The 24417-nt window shown below is 40.7% G+C and overlaps 1 protein-coding gene across 4 annotated transcripts in view; it reads left to right on the top strand.

Moving 5' to 3' along the window:
* The window catches only part of LOC139764328 (uncharacterized), a 67765-nt gene that overhangs the window by 32544 nt on the left and 10804 nt on the right, over positions 1-24417 (top strand). For 2 of the 4 annotated variants that reach the window (XM_071690841.1, XM_071690840.1), the window contains exons 7-15: positions 83-201; positions 1159-1336; positions 9184-9375; positions 9921-10084; positions 10242-10407; positions 10588-10785; positions 12058-12360; positions 13184-13429; positions 23700-23810. In XM_071690841.1, the coding sequence (XP_071546942.1) occupies positions 83-201; positions 1159-1336; positions 9184-9375; positions 9921-10084; positions 10242-10407; positions 10588-10785; positions 12058-12360; positions 13184-13429; positions 23700-23810 (1677 nt within the window). The remainder of the gene's footprint in view (positions 1-82; positions 202-1158; positions 1337-9183; positions 9376-9920; positions 10085-10241; positions 10408-10587; positions 10786-12057; positions 12361-13183; positions 13430-23699; positions 23811-24417) is intronic. The other 2 variants (XM_071690843.1, XM_071690842.1) reach the window with 1 other exon arrangement.

The following is a 24417-nucleotide window of genomic DNA, read 5'->3' as shown; positions in this document are numbered from 1 at the left end:
TTTTCCTGTAAAACTCTATTACCTGATTATGTGTCTATATATATCACCAATTTTGTGATACAGAAACAAACTCTCTTTCCAGATTGGTGAGAAGCGAATAAAAGCCCACAAATGCATTTTGGCTTCACGATGTGTCTACTTTGCTGCTATGCTCTCAGGACACTGGGTTGAAAGTGCTGGCAATGTCATAAAATTACAGGGGTATGTAACAGTAAATCAATGAATTCTCTTGGATTCTTTTCATATGCACCCTTTCCCTAACATACGTCCAAATTCTGTTCTGAACAACTGGTCAGATCTCGAAATGGACATAAGTATGTCAGCATGTCATGTAGAATTTGTATACCTGTGCAGCATTCTATTAGCCTACTCAAATTTCTATCATGATTATCTCATCTTTTATTTACCACCTTTATCATATAATTCTGTAGTTTCTTTTTATCTTTTATTTAATATTTTTTAGTTCATATTTCATCAGTTTTATTTTCCAATTTATATATTTGTCTGGTTGTATGTATGGATGGTTGTAAGTCACATAGGTCATAAGTAGGGAGAGAGCTTGTAGTGTAGTATTACCAAAGGGATTGTATACTGCCACTTCCATTGTCTCCAATTAATGTGAACCTTTGAAAAAATGGTTAACACTTATTGTTTAGATATCCCAAAACCCCAAATTCATAATTTTATATTTTCTGTATTGAATATATCATTTTACAAAGATACTTGCCGATTTAGAAATTTAATCGCAAATAATAATTTTATAGTCTGAAGGTTTTCTTGCATGATGCTTTTCTTAACCATCAGGAACAGTATGTTTAATAACTGGAGATGTGAGGTGACTTCGTTGGATAACATTTACTTTATTGATATATTTTTTATAACCAAGTGCTTCTCTCACCTAGCAAGATAGCCTCAGAATTAAACAAATAGTGGCCTCATTTGCTCCCACACACTCTCTAGCTGTTGTGTATATGATGTGCTGAAACCAGAGCCAAGCTTCACAAACAAAAGCTTACTTTGTCTGCTTCATCCTCCCCTGCATCCCACATCAGCTCATTTCATTATTGGTTTTCAGTGTATATTACAGATTGTCCATATTACAAAGATTGCAGTTTACCACATACAAAACAAAGGTAACATCATTGAAATATATCTTAGGTTTTCGCATGATTCCGTATTGGTGGCACTGAAGCACATCTACAGTGGGACAAGCACAGTGCCAGAGGGAGTGAGGGTTGGGGAGTTGGCAGCTTTGGCAGATATGCTGGCACTGGATGGATTAAAAGATGTGATTTCATTGCATCTTAAGGCCAAAATGTGCCACTTCTTTCACAAGGTTAGTTTTGACATGTTAAAGCTTTTATTACTAAAGATCTCTTACCATGTGGATGACAGCTGAAGTTGAAGCTTTAGCCTATGTACATAAACCTTATGTTTTGTGTTGGCAAACAATTTAACTTCATCTTAAGTTTTCCAACCAAATTTTTATTATTATTATTATTATTATTATTATTATTATTATTATTATTATTATTATGAGATCATGAGAGGCAAGTGTTTTGGGAGCAGCTGAATGAGTGTGTTAGCGGTTTTGATGCACGAGACCGGGTTATAGTGATGGGTGATTTGAATGCAAAGGTGAGTAATGTGGCAGTTGAGGGAATAATTGGTATGCATGGGGTGTTCAGTGTTGTAAATGGAAATGGTGAAGAGCTTGTAGATTTATGTGCTGAAAAAGGACTGATGATTGGGAATACCTGGTTTAAAAAGCGAGATATACATAAGTATACTTATGTAAGTAGGAGAGATGGCCAGAGAGCGTTATTGGATTACGTGTTAATTGACAGGCGTGCGAAAGAGAGACTTTTGGATGTTAATGTGCTGAGAGGTGCAACTGGAGGGATGTCTGATCATTATCTTGTGGAGGCTAAGGTGAAGATTAGTATGGGTTTTCAGAAAAGAGGAGTGAATGTTGGGGTGAAGAAGATGGTGAGAGTAAGTGAGCTTGGGAAGGAGACCTGTGTGGGGAAGTACCAGGAGAGACTGTGTACAGAATGGAAAAAGGTGAGAACAATGGAAGTAAGGGGAGTGGGGGAGGAATGGGATGTATTTAGGGAATCAGTGATGGATTGCGCAAAAGATGCTTGTGGCATGAGAAGAGTGGGAGGTGGGCTGTTTAGAAAGGGTAGTGAGTGGTGGGATGAAGAAGTAAGAGTATTAGTGAAAGAGAAGAGAGAGGCATTTGGACGATTTTTGCAGGGAAAAAATGCAATTGAGTGGGAGAAGTATAAAAGAAAGAGACAGGAGGTCAAGAGAAAGGTGCAAGAGGTGAAAAAAAGGGCAAATGAGAGTTGGGGTGAGAGACTATCAGTAAATTTTAGGGAGAATAAAAAGATGTTCTGGAAGGAGGTAAATAGGGTGCGTAAGACAAGGGAGCAAATGGGAACTTCAGTGAAGGGCGTAAATGGGGAGGTGATAACAAGTAGCGGTGATGTGAGAAGGAGATGGAATGAGTATTTTGAAGGTTTGTTGAATGTGTCTGATGACAGAGTGGCAGATATAGGGTGTTTTGGTCGAGGTGGTGTGCAAAGTGAGAGGGTTAGGGAAAATGATTTGGTAAACAGAGAAGAGGTAGTAAAAGCTTTGCGGAAGATGAAAGCCGGCAAGGCAGCAGGTTTGGATGGTATTGCAGTGGAATTTATTAAAAAAGGGGGTGACTGTATTGTTGACTGGTTGGTAAGGTTATTTAATGTATGTATGACTCATGGTGAGGTGCCTGAGGATTGGCGGAATGCGTGCATAGTGCCATTGTACAAAGGCAAAGGGGATAAGAGTGAGTGCTCAAATTACAGAGGTATAAGTTTGTTGAGTATTCCTGGTAAATTATATGGGAGGGTATTGATTGAGAGGGTGAAGGCATGTACAGAGCATCAGATTGGGGAAGAGCAGTGCGGTTTCAGAAGTGGTAGAGGATGTGTGGATCAGGTGTTTGCTTTGAAGAATGTATGTGAGAAATACTTAGAAAAGCAAATGGATTTGTATGTAGCATTTATGGATCTGGAGAAGGCATATGATAGAGTTGATAGAGATGCTCTGTGGAAGGTATTAAGAATATATGGTGTGGGAGGCAAGTTGTTAGAAGCAGTGAAAAGTTTTTATCGAGGATGTAAGGCATGTGTACGTGTAGGAAGAGAGGAAAGTGATTGGTTCTCAGTGAATGTAGGTTTGCGGCAGGGGTGTGTGATGTCTCCATGGTTGTTTAATTTGTTTATGGATGGGGTTGTTAGGGAGGTAAATGCAAGAGTTTTGGAAAGAGGGGCAAGTATGAAGTCTGTTGGGGATGAGAGAGCTTGGGAAGTGAGTCAGTTGTTGTTCGCTGATGATACAGCGCTGGTGGCTGATTCATGTGAGAAACTGCAGAAGATGGTGACTGAGTTTGGTAAAGTGTGTGGAAGAAGAAAGTTAAGAGTAAATGTGAATAAGAGCAAGGTTATTAGGTACAGTAGGGGTGAGGGTCAAGTCAATTGGGAGGTGAGTTTGAATGGAGAAAAACTGGAGGAAGTGAAGTGTTTTAGATATCTGGGAGTGGATCTGTCAGCGGATGGAACCATGGAAGCGGAAGTGGATCATAGGGTGGGGGAGGGGGCGAAAATTTTGGGAGCCTTGAAAAATGTGTGGAAGTCGAGAACATTATCTCGGAAAGCAAAAATGGGTATGTTTGAAGGAATAGTGGTACCAACAATGTTGTATGGTTGCGAGGCGTGGGCTATGGATAGAGATGTGCGCAGGAGGATGGATGTGCTGGAAATGAGATGTTTGAGGAAAATGTGTGGTGTGAGGTGGTTTGATCGAGTAAGTAACGTAAGGGTAAGAGAGATGTGTGGAAATAAAAAGAGCGTGGTTGAGAGAGCAGAAGAGGGTGTTTTGAAATGGTTTGGGCACATGGAGAGAATGAGTGAGGAAAGATTGACCAAGAGGATATATGTGTCGGAGGTGGAGGGAACGAGGAGAAGAGGGAGACCAAATTGGAGGTGGAAAGATGGAGTGAAAAAGATTTTGTGTGATCGGGGCCTGAACATGCAGGAGGGTGAAAGGAGGGCAAGGAATAGAGTGAATTGGAGCGATGTGGTATACAGGGGTTGACGTGCTGTCAGTGGATTGAATCAAGGCATGTGAAGCGTCTGGGGTAAACCATGGAAAGCTGTGTAGGTATGTATATTTGCGTGTGTGGACGTGTGTATGTACATGTGTATGGGGGGGGGGTTGGGCCATTTCTTTCGTCTGTTTCCTTGCGCTACCTCGCAAACGCGGGAGACAGCGACAAAGTATAAAAAAAAAAAAAAAAAAAAAAAAAAATTATTATTATTACTATTATTATTAATACTATTATTATCATTATTACCATCATTATTTTTTTTTTTTTTGCCGCTGTCTCCCGCGTTTGCGAGGTAGCGCAAGGAAACAGACGAAAGAAATGGCCCAACCCACCCCCATACACATGTATATACATACGTCCACACACACAAATATACATACCTGCACAGCTTTCCATGGTTTACCCCAGATGCTTCACATGCCTTGATTCAATCCACTGACAGCACGTCAACCCCGGTATACCACATCGCTCCAATTCACTCTATTCCTTGCCCTCCTTTCACCCTCCTGCATGTTCAGGCCCCGATCACACAAAATCTTTTTCACTCCATCTTTCCACCTCCAATTTGGTCTCCCTCTTCTCCTCGTTCCCTCCACCTCCGACACATATATCCTCTTTGTCAATCTTTCCTCACTCATTCTCTCCATGTGCCCAAACCATTTCAAAACACCCTCTTCTGCTCTCTCGACCACACTCTTTTTATTTCCACACATCTCTCTTACCCTTACGTTACTTACTCGATCAAACCACCTCACACCACACATTGTCCTCAAACATCTCATATCCAGCACATCCACCCTCCTGAGCACAACTCTATCCATAGCCCACACCTCGCAACCATACAAAATTGTTGGAACCACTATTCCTTCAAACATAACCATTTTTGCTTTCCAAGGTAATGTTCTCGACTTCTACACATTCTTCAAGGCTCCCAGGATTTTCGCCCCCTCCCCCACCCTATGATCCACTTCTGCTTCCATGGTTCCATCCGCTGCCAGATCCACTCCCAGATATCTAAAACACTTTACTTCCTCCAGTTTTTCTCCATTCAAACTTACCTCCCAATTTACTTGACCCTCAACCCTACTGTACCTAATAAACCTTGCTCTTATTCACATTTACTCTTAACTTTCTTCTTTCACACACTTTACCAAACGCAGTCACCAGCTTCTGCAGTTTCTCACATGAATCAGCCACCAGCGCTGTATCATCAGCGAACAACAACTGACTCACTTCCCAAGCTCTCTCATCCACAACAGACTTCATACTTGCCCCTCTTTCCAAAACTCTTGCATTCACCTCCCTAACAACCCCATCCATAAACAAATTAAACAACCATGGAGACATCACACACCCCTGCCGCAAACCTACATTCACTGAGAACCAATCACTTTCCTCTCTTCCTACACGTACACACACATATATATATATATATATATATCCCTAGGGATAGGGGAGAAAGAATACTTCCCTTGTATTCCCTGTGTGTCATAGAAGGCGACTAAAAGGGAAGGGAGCGGGGGGCTGAAAATTCTCCCCTCTCGTTTTAATTTTTTAAAAGAAAGAACAGAGAAGGGGGCCAAGGGAGGATATTCCCTCAAAACATAGTCCTATGTTCTTAATGCCAGCTCACTAATGTGGGAAATGGTGAATAGTATTTAAAAAAAGAATATATGTACGTATATTGTGAGAGCAGAAGAGGGTGTTTTGAAGTGGTTTGGTCACATGGAGAGAATGAGTGAGGAAAGATTGACAAAGAGGATATATGTGTCAGATGTGGAGGGAACGAGGAGAAGTGGGAGACCAAATTGGAGGTGGAAAGATGGAGTGAAAAAGATTTTGATTGATCGGGGCTCGAACATGCACGAGGGTGAAAGGTGTGCAAGGAATAGAGTGAATTGGAATGATGTGGTATACCGGGGTCGACATGCTGTCAGTGGATTGAACCAGGGATTGAACCAGGGCATGTGAAGCATCTGGGGTAAACCATGGAAAGTTTTGTGGGGCCTGGATGTAGAAAGGGAGCTGTGGTTTTGGTGCATTATACATGAAAGCTAGAGACTGAGTGTGAACAAATGTGGCCTTTGTTGTCCCTAGCGCTACCTCGCGCACATGCAGGTGTAGGGGGTTATTATTTCATGTGCGGCAGGTTGGCAACGGGAATGAATAAGGGCAGACTATGAATTATGTACATGTGTATATATGTATATGTCTGTGTGTGTGTATATATATATGTATATGTTGAGATGTATAGGTATGTATATTTGTGTGTGGACGTGTATGTATATACATGTGTATTTGGGTGGGTTGGGCCATTCTTTTGTCTGTTTCCTTGCGCTACCTCGGGAACTTCAGTGAAGGGGGCTAATGGGGAGGTGCTAACAAGTAGTGGTGATGTGAGAAGGAGATGGAGTGAGTATTTTGAAGATTTGTTGAATGTGTTTGATGATAGAGTGGCAGATATAGGGTGTTTTGGTCGAGGTGGCTTGCAAAGTGAGAGGGTTAGGGAAAATGATTTGGTAAACAAGGAAGGGGTAGTAAAAGCTTTGCGGAAGATGAAAGCCGGCAAGGCAGCGGGTTTGGATGGTATTGCAGTGGAATTTATTAAAAAAGGGGGTGACTGTATTGTTGATTGGTTGGTAAGGTTATTTAATGTATGTATGACTCATGGTGAGGTGCCTGAGGATTGGCAGAATGCTTGCATAGTGCCATTGTACAAAGGCAAAGGGGATAAAAGTGAGTGCTCAAATTACAGAGGTATAAGTTTGTTGAGTATTCCTGGTAAATTATATGGTAGGGTATTGATTGAGAGGGTGAGGGCATGTACAGAGCATCAGATTGGGGAAGAGCAGTGTGGTTTCAGAAGTGGTAGAGGATGTGTGGATCAGGTGTTTGCTTTGAAGAATGTATGTGAGAAATACTTAGAAAAACAAATGGATTTGTATGTAGCATTTATGGACCTGGAGAAGGCATATGATAGAGTTGATAGAGATGCTCTGTGGAAGGTATTAAGAATATATGGTGTGGGAGGTAAGTTGTTAGAAGCAGTGAAAAGTTTTTATCGAGGATGTAAGGCATGTGTACGTGTAGGAATAGAGGAAAGTGATTGGTTCTCAGTGAATGTAGATTTGTGGCAGGGGTGTGTGATGTCTCCATGGTTGTTTAATTTGTTTATGGATGGGGTTGTTAGGGAGGTGAATGCAAGAGTTTTGGAAAGAGGGGCAAGTATGCAGTCTGTTGTGGATGAGAGAGCTTGGGAAGTGAGTCAGTTGTTGTTCGCTGATGATACAGTGCTGGTGGCTGATTCATGTGAGAAACTGCAGAAGCTGGTGACTGCATTTGGTAAAGTGTGTGAAAGAAGAAAGTTAAGAGTAAATGTGAATAAGAGCAAGGTTATTAGGTACAGTAGGGTTGAGGGTCAAGTCAATTCGGAGGTAAGTTTGAATGGAGAAAAACTGGAGGAAGTAAAGTGTTTTAGATATCTGGGAGTGGATCTGGCAGCAGATGGAACCATGGAAGCGGAAGTAAATCATAGAGTGGGGGAGGGGGCGAAAATCTTGGGAGCCTTGAAGAATGTGTGGAAGTCAAGAACATTATCTTGGAAAGCAAAAATGGTTATGTTTGAAGGAATAGTGGTTCCAACAATGTTGTATGGTTGCGAGGCATGGGCTATGGATAGAGTTGTGCGCAGGAGGGTGGATGTGCTGGAAATGAGATGTTTGAGGACAGTATGTGGTGTGAGGTGGTTTGATCGAGTAAGTAATGTAAGGGTAAGAGAGATGTGTGGAAATAAAAAGAGCGTGGTTGAGAGAGCAGAAGAGGGTGTTTTGAAATGGTTTGGGCACATGGAGAGAATGAGTGAGGAAAGATTGACCAAGAGGATATATGTGTCGCAGGTGGAGGGAACGAGGAGAAATGGGAGACCAAATTGGAGGTGGAAAGATGGAGTGAAAAAGATTTTGTGTGATCGGGGCCTGAACATGCAGGAGGGTGAAAGGCGGGCAAGGAATAGAGTGAATTGGAATGATGTGGTATACCGGTGTTGACGTGCTGTCAATGGATTGAACCAGGGCATGTAAAGCGTCTGGGGTAAACCATGGAAAGTTCTGTGGGGCCTGGATGTGGAAAGGGAGCTGGAGCTGTGGTTTCAGGCATTATTACATGACAGCTGGAGACTGAGTGTGAGCGAATGGGGCCTTTGTTGTCTTTTCCTGGCGCTGCCTCGTGCACATGAGGAGGGAGGTGGATGTTATTCTGTGTGTGTGTGGCGGGGTGGCGATGGGGGTGAGTAGGGGCAGACAGTGTGAATTGTGTGCATGTGTGTATATGTGTGTGTCTGTGTGTGTGTATATGTGTGTACGTTGGGATGTGTGGGTGTGTATGTTTGTGTGTGTGGACGTGTGTATGTGTGCATGTGTGTGGGGGTGGGTTGGGCCATTTCTTTCGTCTCTTGCGCTACCTCGCAGGCGCGGGAGATAGCGACAAAGCAAAATAAAATAAATAAATAATGTATATATATGTATTCCTATGAATATATATGTGCGTGTATGGACGTGTATGTATATACATGTGTATGTGGGTGAGTTGGGCCATTCTTTTGTCTGTTTCCTTGCGCTACCTCGCTAATGCGGGAGACAGTGACATTATAATAAATATATATATATATATATATATATATATATATATATATATATATATATATATATATATATATATATATATATATATATTTCTACCCTATCCCTGGGGATAGGGTAGAAAGAATACTTCCCATGTATTCCCTGCGTGTCGTAGAAGGCGACTAAAAGGGGAGGGAGCGGGGCGCTGGAAATCCTCCCCTCTCGTTTTTTTTTTTAATTTTCCAAAAGAAGGTACAGAGAAGAGGTCCAGGTGAGGATTATTCCCTCAAAGGCCCAGTCCTCTGTTCTTAACGCTACCTCGCTAATGCGGGAAATGGCAAATAGTTTGAAAGAAAAAGAAAGAAATATATATATATATATATATATATATGTTTTTTCCATCTGTAGCCGTGTTCAGGGTGTCTCGAAGGAGTGTTGGATGTGTTACCCATTGCTGGTGCCTATTGTCTTGATGAACTCTATCACCGTTGTCTACGCTGGGTAGCCAAACACTTTGTTGTTGTGCTGCCAACTAGAAACTATGCTGCCCTTCCTCCAGAGGTGCAGGACCGATGCCTTAAACAGCTACTAGACGATATGGTAAGTCAACATCGAACTTTAGGTAGATGTTTACACTGATTCTTGCTGTTTTTATGTTTTTTTTGTGGGTTGGAACATACATGCATTAGTTTCTATTTTTTATATACTTTTCCACCTGTAGAAGACCCTGATGCTGATTCCCATGTTTATGTATATATATTCATTCATCCCAATCTATTTCCATCTGTGACCACCCCTTTGTAGAAATGGCCCCATGCACTCCTTCCATATTAGACTCATGTGTGATTCCATGCATTCCTTCCATATCAAACTCTTGTGTTTGGTTTCATGCAAAAAAAACAACAAAAAACATATCTGACTGTTGATCATTTTGGAATCAGGAGTAGGACTTCTTTGGAAGTCATGGATTTTCATACTTTCATGTTTATATGCTCAGAAATTACACTAACCATATGTCAGTTGAAGTTGAAATCTCAAAATTATTGCATGTGTATCACTTATCCACACACGACGTGATCACTAGCTATTGACTGATAAGGGATGTATTGTGAAGTAATACTTCAAGCAATTTGTTTTGATTACAGAGTGTGAGCAACGTGATAGACACTGCTCTGGGATGTGAAAGGGTACTGTCATCCTTACCAATGGTACGATGGGCTCAGCCTGTATTTGATTCTGCAGCTCAGTTACTAGAGGCAGCAACCAGTTTCATTGCTGCCAACATGAGTGGAGTGTTGGTTTCTGAAAGGTTTGTTGAGAGATTGAAGATCATAAAGGAATTGGTTTTATATTTTGTTGTGCATCTGATATTTTGTTTTGAGTTTTTCATGCTGAGTAATACTGTAGATATACATGGTGTTACTTGTATTTAGTGAAATACATCTGAATTTAAAAATGTTTCTCAGGTTTATTGCCTTGGGGCGTGATAGTGGTTGGAGCATAGACAGTTTACAAGACACAATGCGTGTGGCATGTGAGTTGATACGTCCTGACCAAGCTGTTCTCTCACACATTCAGCTGGCTAAGTTTCTTGAACAGAGCCAAGAGGATGGACTACCTGAAGTCTCTGAGGTATTTCCTTGTTTTTTGTTGGTAAAATAAACAGATAATCTTAGTGAAATTAAAGAAAATTAAGTAGTAATCCTTGTTGGTATTAGAAAATATTAAAATTCTAAAGAAGATTTTGCCATTCAATATACAAGGCAAATATATAAACTTTAGACAGATATTAGTGACTGTCTATCCTTGCAGACCTTCTTAAACTTTCTGGAGACCTTGCTGAATCAGGTAGAGAAATTCATGATTCACAATGCCAACCGAGTAGCAGTGTGTCGCAAGTGGCCCATGCTTTCTCCTGGCACACAACGGAGGATTAAGGATGCTGCTTTAGTGGTCGTTGAATTCTCACGTCCCAGTGTCCCAAGACCAAGGCTCTCTTCTTCCAGTAGGGTAAGTACAGAGATCATATTGAAGCTTAGTTTCAGTAATACAGTCATTGTATACTCTCTCTGTATATGTAGTTATTTGTTTGTATAATGAGGGAATTATGTAAAGCCCATGTTATTCTGTCATTTCAGTATTTTCATTTTTCATACCAAAGTTTTTTAACTTCTTTAGTTTCCTATTGATGTGTACTTAGTGAGTGGTTCTTCCTCATTTTAGAGAACTGTCATGCATCAACTGTGCTTAATACGTTAAAGATTTCATGGGTTGTTACCATGTCTTCTTGTGACTGTTTGTTTAGGAGTTCCATTGCTCTCCTCTCCTAATAGGTCAGCTTCCTTAGTTCAGAGACAGTATCTATCACACATGTGTATTCTTTACATCATCTCCATGATTTTGCCCTAATATGGGTATGATATACATGGTGAATATCTATCATAACTTCTCATCATCCCTGGCCTTTTTAAAGATAGCTTATCTCCTGCACAGCCTGAGTACGGTTTTCAGATTACAGTGTGGCTTTTATGTTTAGAATGTTATTCCTGTAGGTAGACTCCTTCAGTTAACTTTCAGCAAAGGGATAATCATGGTCTGGTGTGGTGTTGGTTGAAGCTCAGAACTCTTTACCCTATCATGACTTTCCCTGTAATTATGACATAGGACATTTTGAAATATAGGCTTTTCAGTTCCTCAAAAATTTATAAATAACTTTTCTTTCACTAACCTCTGTAGTTCACTTGAGGCCTGGCCGTGATGTGAACTTTTGTCCGTGACTGGAGCCTCCAACATTTATGTAAAAAAGAAAAAATTCCCCGATTCATCTCTACATTTATTTAGATTGAAATTAATTAGTCATGCATCTTACCAGTAATTAAGCTTGATGAAATCTGTGAATAGATTTTCATAATTTATAGTGTTCATTACTTTTTTCGTCAGCTTACCAATGTCTGCAAACATATTTAGGTATTCAAGCTTTTCTGCCCTTGGCCTTTTAAATATATTGTTATTCCTACTGAAGCCTCATCACTGAAACTTTCTTTTCTACCATGTGGTCTTTTGAAAATTCTGCACATTCCATTCTTCACTTAGCTTGTTCCACTTGTCCACAACACTGTTATGCAAGTATTTTGCCACACACTTTCAAAACCTTTTTTTGTTCTGTCAGCAAGAGGATGTTAGAATTTTTAGAGTTGGTTCTTTCTAACATAGGACTAAACCAATTTTGCACATTTTTTTGTCAAAGTTCTTTTTCCGATTCTTCATGAGATGTACTTACAGAGATTAAGAGGCAGTAGCAGTGATGGCAGTGGCACCCCTGGTCGAGCTGGTGACCACAGATTGATGCGTAGTGCAAGTGCCACAGCTGTTCCAACTTCTCAGAGAACAAGTGTAAGGCGGCCACCTGCATCAGGTCAAGATCCCACCCGCTGCCAGACTCCGCCAGCTAGTCTTTCCCGTCCTCGCACCCAAACTCCACCGCCAACACGAGCCTCTACTCTGCGGGCTCAGGCAAGGCAGGCAGCTATACAGAGATCACAGTCTGCTCGAACTGTAGCAGAACGTCCTCGAAGACCTAGACAGGTGGGCTAAAACTTGTGCTTTTTCTTTTTTCTCAGCTCACAGTAATTGAATTTGTTTACCCTCTGTGATCTCTTAACTCCACCTTATTGTTATTTTTACTAATCCATCTCCATTCAAACACACAACTTTTAGAGTTGATATTGATATTCCAGGTATTTTTGTTTTAGAGTTGTGGTTGTCTTGATCTTTGGTCTTTAGATCTCTTTCTCTCTGTCTATCTCTCTGATACCCATTTCCTCCAACTCCCTGAATGAAGTGGCAACGGCCAAAGTCTCCAAGACTGTTGAAACTTCAGGATGGCCCATGAATGTGTCATGGTCAGGAATGCTGACCACAACACCACAGAGGTCCCAAGTTTACATTTTTATTCAATTGTAGTAGTCCCTGCTACTCATTGCCAGCCCTCTCACTCTGGAGCTTTCTTTACATTTTAACATATTGAATTTTTATATTCTTCCAGCTTTCACAATATCATCACCAACTTTATTCTGATCATCCTTTGCCTTTATATTAAAAAGTATAGGACTTTTTCACATCCTTTGCAATAAACTACTTAATTTGCTTCTCTAGTGACTTGTGGTTCCTCTGCTATTGCACCTTACAAAGAAACATTCATTGGTGATGTCGTCAAACTGACTTAAAAACATGAGGGCTGTGATCATGTCATCCCTTACTCTCCTGTTTTCCATAATGGGCAAATTTATGGGCCCCAGTCTTTCACTGTAGCTCTGCTTCAATTCAGATAGTATCTTTGTTGCCATCTGCTGAACCCTCTCAATTGAGAGGGTTCAGCAGAAAGAGTACATTTGCAGTGTCTTTACAGGGAACTGATACTTCAACAGAAGAAGACACTCACTCTAGTAATAAACGAACAACTCCTGTAGGAGGCTTCACACGTGGTGCAACCTTTACCCGTTCGTTATCACGGCCAGATCCAGGTCGGCCACATGCCCACACCCCAGCCAGAGTGTCAGGTCCCTCATCTTCCCGGCCACGCACTCCTGGACCTACAGAATCATCCCATTTGCCTAGGAGAACCACAGCTGTCCATCGTACACCTAGTCACACTGTAAGTTGATATAATGTATATTAAATTTTATGGAAAATTGGAAGATGACTAATGTCTTCAAGCTGCATATGATATGTCACATGGACTTTCATGGTAAGTGAGTTTTATAGTATATGAAAATTTTTTAAGTTCTTTGGGAAGACTTATTCTTACAAAGTTCTTGTTACCTGTTTCATTGAAGATGAGGAAATTAGTAAAGGTTCACATTAATACTTTTATGGTAATTTAGGATAATGTATAATTCTGTACTTGACATAAATCCACTTGGTGATATGGTTGATTCCATCCAAACTTCCTATCCTGCTTCTGCATATTTGTTCATGGCATAGCTTTCTTTACAAATTTACCAATGAAGCTCTATAAAATCCTGCAAGACCCATGAAAGACCGCACGTCATTTGTTGTTTTATGAATTGGAAAACTTGTTACAGCTTTCACTTTATCATCTCATATAGTGATTCCTTGTTTGTTCAGTACATTACCTAAAATCTTGAGTTCCTTTTCATCAAAAGGTGGCATTTTGATAACTTAATCATGTCCTGCCTCTCCCAAGAATAGATTATGAAACCAAGGACATGAGAAAGAAACAAATCCTCCCTACACATGTAGGCCATCCTTCCTCTACACTGATTTTTGGTGTGTGTATTGTAATATGCCTATGTATATTCATGTTATTCAACACCAATGCTGTGCCTGTGTGGGAAACGAGCAGAGTTTGAAACCAAGTTCAAGAGAAAGAAAACGGAAAAACTTCCAGTATCCTCCCCACATGTTAGCCAGTCTTCCTCCTCACACTCTTTTTATGTGTGATGTAACATTTCTAACAATGTTTATGTCATTTCACCATAGACTTGTCAATGTATGAAATAAGAGTAGAGTGATGAAGCACATTCAAGACAAACAGACCACCATATTCTCATTTATTAGGAGCTATCAGATATGTCAACCAAACCCTCTGCTGCCTCGCACACAGCAGTGGACTAGGTCAACACAAAGGTATTAGTGATGCTCTCTGAGTATATTCTCTTAGTCAGTCATTTATGGAGACTCTTTTGCCTTAGCCTCCGCCTTAAGGGAGTTCCCAAAGGGGACAGATGTCAGAGATATAGATAGATTTATTTTTATTGAATACATGCAGATGGATACTGTCGCCAGATCTGTTGTGGAAGGGTTAAATAACTCAAAGCGTTTGAACACACCCATTTAGACATCTAAACCTTGATATGCACTAAGGCCTTGAAATCTTTATGTATTGCTGCCATTTGATTAATGTGTATACCACTGACCCCAGCATGTGATCTCTGTAACTTGCTGTCCTTGAAGGTTGAGCCTTTCTCTGATATTATGTTCAAAATCACTGTCCATGGTCCCCTGATAAATATAGATAGCTGTTTTCATCATTTGAACCACATAATCTCATTTGTTTACAGTATGGGCCTGGAGGGAGGGGGAGCATCTTGTTTCTTTCCACTATGGTTGTCTCTGGGTACCTGAGCCTTTTTAATATTTCGGCATGCCAAGCAGACATGCCTTTATTCAGTAAAAGCATGGGATCCTTCAAACGAGGGCAAAAGGTTATATTTCAAACTTTTTTGAGATTTATCTGTACTAATGTTGCAGGAATCATCCTTTGATGTTCAAGTTTGATTTTTATTTGGCAATTTTATGTAACTTGTATACAATGATGAAGGAGTGCTCTCTTGGCTTAGCAGAAGGTGACCTTTTGATTTGCTTTTTTCCTTACTTCCCTTTAAGAAATAATTTTGTATATATTTTTGCTTTGAGCCTAATAACATGCTGAATACTATTGCTCAAATGTCTTGCTATGGCATTGCTTTTGACAATTGTCACACACTGTATGCTAACTCCAAAAGCAATTCCAATTATAGTACTACTGAAGCACTGCCAGTGTGTTATTCAGTGATAGTGAAAAAGAAAAAAATTTACATCTCTTATTTCCAACTCAAGATGTAAGAAACTTAATTTCAGATTATTGCACTTAGAAGGAGAAAGATTGATTCTGTGATAAAGAGGAATGGCAAATAGGCTTAGTGCACACAATATAAAGTAATGAATTTTGATGATGAAAATATAGATATGCATTTGGGAGCAGCTGAGTGAGTGTGTCAGTGACTTTGGTGCACAAGACTGGGTATTAGTGATGGGTGATTTAAATGCAAAGGAGAGTAATGTGGCAGTTGAGGGTATAATTGGTGTACATGGGATATTCTGTGTTCTGAATAGAAATGGTAAAGAGTTTGTGGATTTGTGTGTTGAAAAAAGACTGGTGATTGGGAATACCTGGTTTAAAAAGGGGGATATTCATAAGTATGCATGTTAGTAGAAGAGATGGTCCAAGGGCATTGTTAGATTACTTGTTAGTTGATAGGTGTATAAAAGAGAGGCTTTAGAATGTTAATGTACTGGGAGGAGCAACTGGTGGGATGTAGGATCACTATCTTGTGGAGGCAAAGATGAAGATTTGTAGAGGTTTTCAAAAAAGAAGAGAAAATGTTAGGGGAGAATGTGAGGGAGTATCAGGAGAGATTGAGTGTAGAATGGCATAAGGTGAGAGCAAATGACATTAGGGAAGTGGGTGAGGAATGGAATGTATATAGGGAAGCAGTGATGACATGCAAAAGATGTATGTGGCATGAGGAAGGTGGGTGGTGGGCAGATTAGAAAGGGTAGTGAGTAGGGGAATGAAGAATTAAAGTTTTTAGTGAAAGAGAAAAGAGAGGTATTTGGAAGATACTTACAAGGAAGGAGAGCAAATTACTGGAAGATGTATAAAAGAAAGTGGCAAGAGGTCAAGAGGAGGGTGCAAGGATTGAAAAAGAGGGCGAATGAGAGTTGGGGTATAAGAGCATCATTAAACTTTAAGGAGAATAAAAAGATGTTTTGGAAGGAGGTAAATATTATGCATAAAACAAGAGAAAAAATGGAAACATTGCTGGAGGGGGCAAGGGGGAAAGTGATAACAGGTAGTGATGAAGTGAGAAGGAGATGGACTGAGTATTTTGAAGGTTTGTTGAATGTGTTTCATGATAGAGTGGCAGGTGTAGGGTGTTTTATTCGGGGTGGTATGCGAAACAAGAGGGGCAGGGAGAATGATTTGGTTAAGAGAGAAGAGGTGGTGAAAGCTTTGCAGAAAGTGAAATCTGGTGAGGTGGTGGGTTTGGATAGTATTGCAGTTGAATTTATTAAGAAAGGGGATGACTGTGTTGTTAATTGGTTGATAAGGATATTCAATTGTGTATGGATCATGGTGAAATGCCTGAGGATTGGCAGAATGCATGTATAGTGCCATTGTACGAGGGCAAATGGGATAAAGGTGAGTGTTCAAACTACAGAGGCATAAGTTTGATGAGTATTCCTGGGAAATTGTATGGGAGGGTATTGATTGAGAGGGTGAAGGCATGTACAGAGCATCAGATTAGGGAGGAGCAGTGTGGTCTCAGAAGTGGTAGAGGATATGTGGATCAGGTGTTTGCTTTGAAAGGTGTGTGTGAGAAATACTTAGAAAACAGATGGATTTGTTTATAGCATTTATGGATCTAGAGAATATATATGATAGAGTTGATAGAGATGCTTTGTGGAAGGTCTTAGGAGTATATGGTTTGGGAGGTAAGCTGCTAGAAGCATTGAAAAGTTTTTTTATTAAGGTTGTAAGGCATGTGTATGAGTAGGAAGAGAGGAGAGTGATTGGTTCCCAGTGAAGGTCAGTCCCCAGTAGGGGAGTGTGATGTCCCCATGGTTGTTTAATTTGTTTATGGATGGGGTGGTAAGGGAAGTAACTTTAAAGAGTTTTGGGAGGATTTCCAGCCCCCCTGCTCCCTCCCCTTTTACGACACACAGGGAATATGTGGGAAGTATTCTTTCTCCCCTATCCCCAGGGATATATATATCTGGAAATCCTCCCCTCTCATTTTTTTTAATTTTCCAAAAGAAGGAACAGAGAAGGGGGCCAGGTGAGGATATTCCCTTAAAGGTCCAGTCCTCTGTTCTCAACGCTACCTCGCTAACACGGGAAATGGCGAATAGTTTGAAAGAAAGAAAAGAAAGATATATATATATATATATATATATATATATATATATATATATATATATATATATATATATATATATATATATATATATATATATATCTCCCACTTAATTGCATTTTTTCCCTGCAAAAATCGTCCAAATGCCTCTCTCTTCTCTTTCACTAATAATCTTACTTCTTCATCCCACCACTCACTACCCTTTCTAATCAACCCACCTCCCACTCTTCTCATGCCACAAGCATCTTTTGCGCAATCCATCACTGATTCCCTAAATACATCCCATTCCTCCCCCACTCCCCTTACTTCCATTGTTCTCACCTTTTTCCATTATGTACTCAGTCTCTCCTGGTACTTCCTCACACAAGTCTCCTTCCCAAGCTCACATACTCTCACCACCCTCTTCACCCCAACATTCACTTTTCTTTTCTGAAAACCCATACAAATCTTCACCTTAACCTCCACAAGCTAATGATCAGACATCCCTCCAGTTGCACCTCTCAGCACATTAACATCCAAAAGTCTCTCTTTCGCGCGCCTGTCAATTAACACGTAATCCAATGACGCTCTCTGGCCATCTCTCCTACTTACATATGTATACTTATGTATATCTCGCTTTTTAAACCAGGTATTCCCAATCACCAGTCCTTTTTCAGCACATAAATCTACAAGCTCTTCACCATTTCCATTTACAACACTGAACACCCCATGTATACCAATTATTCCCTCAACTGCCTCATTACTCACCTTTGCATTCAAATCACCCATCACTATAACTATAATTGAGTGGGAGATGTATAAAAGAAAGAGACAGGAGGTCAAGAGAAAGGTGCAAGAGGTGAAAAAGAGGGCAAATGAGAGTTGGGGTGAGAGAGTATCATTAAATTTTAGGGAGAATAAAAAGATGTTCTGGAAGGAGGTAAATAAAGTGCGTAAGACAAGGGAGCAAATGGGAACTTCAGTGAAGGGCGCAAATGGGGAGGTGATGACAAGTGGTGGTGATGTGAGGAGATGAAGTGAGTATTTTGAAGGTTTGTTGAATGTGTTTGATGATAGAGTGGCAGATGTAGGGTGTTTTGGTCGAGGTGGTGTGCAAAGTGAGAGGGTTAGGGAAAATGATTTGGTAAACAGAGAAGAGGTAGTAAAAGCTTTGCGGAAGATGAAAGCCGGCAAGGCAGCAGGTTTGGATGGTATTGCAGTGGAATTTATTAAAAAAGTGGGTGACTGTATTATTGACTGGTTGGTAAGGTTATTTAATGTATGTATGACTCATGGTGAGGTGCCTGAGGATTGGCAGAATGCGTGCATAGTGCCATTGTACAAAGGCAAAGGGGATAAGAGTGAGTGCTCAAATTTCAGAGGTATAAGTTTGTTGAGTATTCCTGGTAAATTGTATGGGAGGGTATTGATTGAGAGGGTGAAGGCATGTACAGAGCATCAGATTGGGGAAGAGCAGTGTGGTTTCAGAAGTGGTAGAGGATGTGTGGATCAGGTGTTTGCTTTGAAGAATGTATGTGAGAAATACTTAGAAAAGCAAATGGATTTGTATGTAGCATTTATGGATCTGGAGAAGGCATATGATAGAGTTGATAGAGATGCTCTGTGGAAGGTATTAAGAATATATGGTGTGGGAGGCAAGTTGTTGGAAACAGTGAAAAGTTTTTATCGAGGATGTAAGGCATATGTACGTGTAGGAAGAGAGGAAAGTGATTGGTTCTCAGTGAATGTAGGTTTGCGGCAGGGGTGTGTGATGTCTCCATGGTTGTTTAATTTGTTTATGGATGGGGTTGTTAGGGAGGTGAATGCAAGAGTTTTGGAAAGAGGGGCAAGTATGAAGGCTTTTGGGGATGAGAGAGCTTGGGAAGTGAGTCAGTTGTTGTTCACTGATGATACAGCGCTGATGGCTGATTCATGTGAGAAACTGCAGAAGCTGGTGACTGAGTTTGGTAAAGTGTGTGAAAGAAGAAAGTTAAGAGTAAATGTGAATAAGAACAAGGTAATTAGGTACAGTAGGGTTGAGGGTCAAGTCAATTGGGAGGTAAGTTTGAATGGAGAAAAACTGGAGGAAGTAAAGTGTTTTAGATATCTGGGAGTGGATCTGGCAGCGGATGGAACCATGGAAGCGGAAGTGGATCATAGAGTGGGGGAGGAGGCGAAAATCCTGGGAGCCTTGAAGAATGTGTGGAAGTCGAGAACATTATCTCGGAAAGCAAAAATGGGTATGTTTGAAGGAATAGTGGTTCCAACAATGTTGTATGGTTGCAAGGCGTGGGCTATGGATAGAGTTGTGCGCAGGAGGATGGATGTGCTGGAAATGAGATGTTTGAGGACAATGTGTGGTGTGAGGTGGTTTGATCGAGTAAGTAACGTAAGGGTAAGAGAGATGTGTGGAAATAAAAAGAGCGTGGTTGAGAGAGCAGAAGAGGGTGTTTTGAAATGGTTTGGGCACATGGAGAGAATGAGTGAGGAAGGATTGACCAAGAGGATATATGTGTCGGAGGTGGAGGGAACGAGGAGAAGTGGGAGACCAAATTGGAAGTGGAAAGATGGAGTGAAAAAGATTTTGTGTGATCGGGGCCTGAACATGCAGGAGGGTGAAAGGAGGGCATGGAATAAAGTGAATTGGATCGATGTGGTATACCGGGGTTGACGTGCTGTCAGTGGATTGAATCAAGGCATGTGAAGCGTCTGGGGTAAACCATGGAAAGCTGTGTAGGTATGTATATTTGCGTGTGTGGACGTATGTTTATACATGTGCATGGGGGTGGGTTGGGCCATTTCTTTCGTCTGTTTCCTTGCGCTACCTCGCAAACGCGGGAGACAGCGACAAAGCAAAAAAGAAAAATATATATATATATATATATATATATATATATATATATATATATATTTTTTTTTCTATTTTTTTTTAAAGAAGGAACAGAGAAGGGGGCCAGGTGAGGATATTCCCTCAAAGGCCCAGTCCTCTATTCTTAACGCTACCTCGCTATCGCGGGAAATAGCGAATAGTATGAAAAAAAATATATATATATATATATATATATATATATATATATATATATATATATATATATATATATATATATATATATGTTGGGGTGAAGAGAGTGGTGAGATTAAGTGAGCTTGGGAAGGAGACTTGTGTGAGGAAGTACCAGGAGAGACTGAATACAGAATGGAAAAAGGTGAGAACAAAGGACGTAAGGGGAGTGGGGGAGGAATGGGATGCATTTAGGGAAGCAGTGATGGCTTGCACAAAAGATGCTTGTGGCATGAGAAGCGTGGGAGGTGGGCAGATTAGAAAGGGTAGTGAGTGGTGGGATGAAGAAGTAAGATTATTAGTGAAAGAGAAGAGAGAGGCATTTGGACAATTTTTGCAGGAAAATAATGCAAATGAGTGGGAGATGTATAAAGGAAGTCAAGAGAAAGGTGCAAGAGGTGAAAAAGAGGGCAAATGAGAATTGGGGTGAGAGAGCATCATTAAATTTTAGGGAGAATAAAAAGATGTTTTGGAAGGAGGTAAATAAAGTGCTTAAGACAAGGGAACAAATGGGAACTTCAGTGAAGGGGGCTAATGGAGAGGGGATAACAAGTAGTGGTCATGTGAGAAGGAAGTGGAGTGAGTATTTTGAAGGTTTGTTGAATGTGTTTGATGATAGAGTGGCAGATATAGGGTGTTTTGGTCGAGGTGGTGAGCAAAGTGAAAGGGTTAGGGAAAATGATTTGGTAAACAGAGAAGAGGTAGTAAGAGCTTTGCGGAAGATGAAAGCCGGCAAGGCAGCGGGTTTGGATGGTATTGCAATGGAATTTATTACAAAAGTGGGTGACTGTATTGTTGACTTGTTGGTAAGGTTATTTAATGTATGTATGACTCATGGTGAGGTGCCTGAGGATTGGCGGAATGCTTTCATAGTGCCATTGTACAAAGGCAAAGGGGATAAGAGTGAGTGCTCAAATTACAGAGGTATAAGTTTGTTGAGTATTCCAGGTAAATTATATGGGAGGATATTGATTGAGAGGGTGAAGGCATGTACAGAGTAACAGATTGAGAAAGAGCAGTGTGGTTTCAGAAGTGGTAGAGGATGTGTGGATCAGGTGTTTGCTTTGAAGAATGTACGTGAGAAATACTTAGAAAAGCAAATGGATTTGTATGTAGCATTTATGGATCTGGAGAAGGCATATGATAAGAGTTGATAGAGATGCTCTGTGGAAGGTATTAAGAATATATGGTGTGGGAGGCAAGTTGTTAGAAGCAGTGAAAAGTTTTTATCGAGGATGTAAGGCATGTGTATGTGTAGGAAGAGAGGAAAGTGATTGGTTCTCAGTGAATGTGGGTTTGCGGCAGGGGTGTGTGATGTCTCCATGGTTGTTTAATTTGTTTATGGATGGGGTTGTTAGGGAGGTGAATGCAAGAGTTTTGGAAAGGGGCAAGTATGCTGTTGTTCGCTGATGATATAGCGCTGGTGGCTGATTCATGTGAGAAACTGCTGAAGCTAGTGACTGAGTTTGGTAAAGTGTGTGAAAGAAGAAAGTTGAGAGTAAATGTGAATAAGAGTAAGGTTATTAGGTACAGTAGGGTTAAGGGTCAAGTAAATTGGGAGGTAAGTTTGAATGGAGAAAAACTGGAGGAAGTAAAGTGTTTTAGATATCTGGGAGTGGATTTGGCAGCAGATGGAACCATGGAAGAGGAAGTGAATCATAGGGTGGGGGAGGGGGCGAAAATTCTAGGAGCCTTGAAGAATGTTTGGAAGTCGAGAACATTATCTTGGAAAGCAAAAATGGGATGTTTGAAGGAATAGTGGCTCCAACAATGTTGTATGGTTGCGAGGCATGGGCTATGGATAGAGTTGTGCGCAGGAGGGTGGATGTGCTGGAAATGAGATGTTTGAGGACAATATGTGGTGGGAGGTGGTTTGATCGAGTAAGTAATGTAAGGGTAAGAGAGATGTGTGGAAATAAAAAAGAGTGTGGTTGAGAGAGCAGAAGAGGGTGTTTTGAAATGGTTTGGTCACATGGAGAGAATGAGTGAGGAAAGATTGACCAAGAGGATATATGTGTCAGAGGTGGAGGGAGCGAGGAGAAGTGGGAGACCAAATTGGAGGTGGAAAGATGGAGTGAAAAAGATTTTGAGTGATTGGGGCTGGAACATGCAGGAGGGTGAAAGGCGTGCAAGGAATAGAGTGAATTGGAACGATATGGTATACCGGGGTCGATGTGCTGTCAATGGATTGAACCAGGGCGTGTGAAGCGTCTGGGGTAAACCATGGAAAGTTCTGTGGGGCCTGGATATGGAAAGGGAGCTGTGGTTTCGATGCATTATTACATGACAGCTAGAGAGTGAGTGTGAATGAATGGAGCCTTTGTTGTCTTTTCCTAGCGCTATCTCGCACACATGAGGGGGGAGGAGGATTTTATTCCATGTGTGGCGAGGAGGCGATGGGAATGGATAAAGGCAGACAGTGTGAATTGTGTGCATGTGTATATATGTATATGTCTGTGTGTGTATATATATGTGTACATTGAGATGTATGGGTATGTATATTTGCGTGTAGGGACGTGTATGTATATACATGTGTATAGGGGTGGGTATGGGGGTTGGGCCATTTCTTTCGTCTGTTTCCTTGCGCTACCTCGCAAACGTGGGAGACAGCGACAAAGCAAATAAATAAATATATGTGTGTGTGTGTGTTATTTCTGGGGATAGGGGGTTAGAAAAAACTACCCACTTATTCCCTGCCCGTCATAGAAAACAATTAAAAGGGGTGGGAACTTGGGGGCTTTAAATCCTCCCCTTCTGTTTTGCTTTCTGAAAGAAGGAACAGAGAAGGGGCTAAGTGAAGATTTTTCCCTGTAAAGCTCGGTCATCTGTTCTTGACGCTACTTAGCTTGCATGGGAAATGGTGAATATGTATCAAAAATTAATCCTAATTTGGCTCTTTCCTTTATTCCTTCTTCTGTAAAGAAATATGGGAGAGGAGGTTTTCCTCCCCTTGCTTCCATTCCCAATAGCATGTAGGAGATACTTGGACAGTATTCTATCTACCTTATATATATTATATGGCAGCACCTCTGATAACTGGCTGAGCATGTGGCCATCACCACTTTCTTTTTCTTATCTTTCTTTTACCATGTGCATGTTAGAAAGTTATGATTTTAAGGACGAGTCTTCATCTGCTTAACCTGCAAAAGTAATAACCTGCTTCTACTGCTTTTCTTTCCTAGACTACAGGTAGCTCAGCCTCTGAGGACGAGATTCCCCACAGAAAACCCAACACAGCCACCCGAGGTCAGACTTTGACCTTCCTAAATGAAGGGTCAGGAAACGAAACAAAGGTTTGATTATGTAGATCATTTCCATTAATGGTTGAATGAAAACCAGCTGTTAAGTATTTGTCTCATAGTGCTGTGCAGTACTTTTTTTTTTTAGATGTTTCATATCTTCATTTGTTTGTAGTGATAGGTAACTTCTTTTGGTCTTGCAATTATTATGTTGACACAGCAGAAATAACAGTGATGCTTCAGATCTCTTTGTGCTTATGATGTAATTATTTGTGTCTGTACGCATACCTGTTTTTATGACTTTTATCATTATCGATGGTCTATTATATTGATGTGTGCCTTTTGTTTGTAGCATACCCATACCTGCATAGGGTGTGTAACTCAACTCTTTTTTTCAGCTACTTGGATTTTCATGATATAGTCTCACACAGTATAGAATCTTGCCCCATGTATTCAAATGGTATGCAGAAACACACTCAGCAGACCACAAAAGATGTTATGAAAATCATTAGAAAGTGTGGTCATTACCAAGGTATATATATATATATATATATATATATATATATATATATATATATATTTTTTTTTTTTTTCCGCTGTCTCCCGCGTTTGCGAGGTAGCGCAAGGAAACAGACGAAAGAAATGGCCCAACCCACCCCCA

Source organism: Panulirus ornatus, chromosome 49 (genome assembly GCF_036320965.1).
Source record: "Panulirus ornatus isolate Po-2019 chromosome 49, ASM3632096v1, whole genome shotgun sequence".
NCBI lineage: Eukaryota > Metazoa > Arthropoda > Malacostraca > Decapoda > Palinuridae > Panulirus > Panulirus ornatus.
Note: the sequence above shows the minus strand (reverse complement) of the source record. Positions and strands in the feature narration are given on the sequence as shown.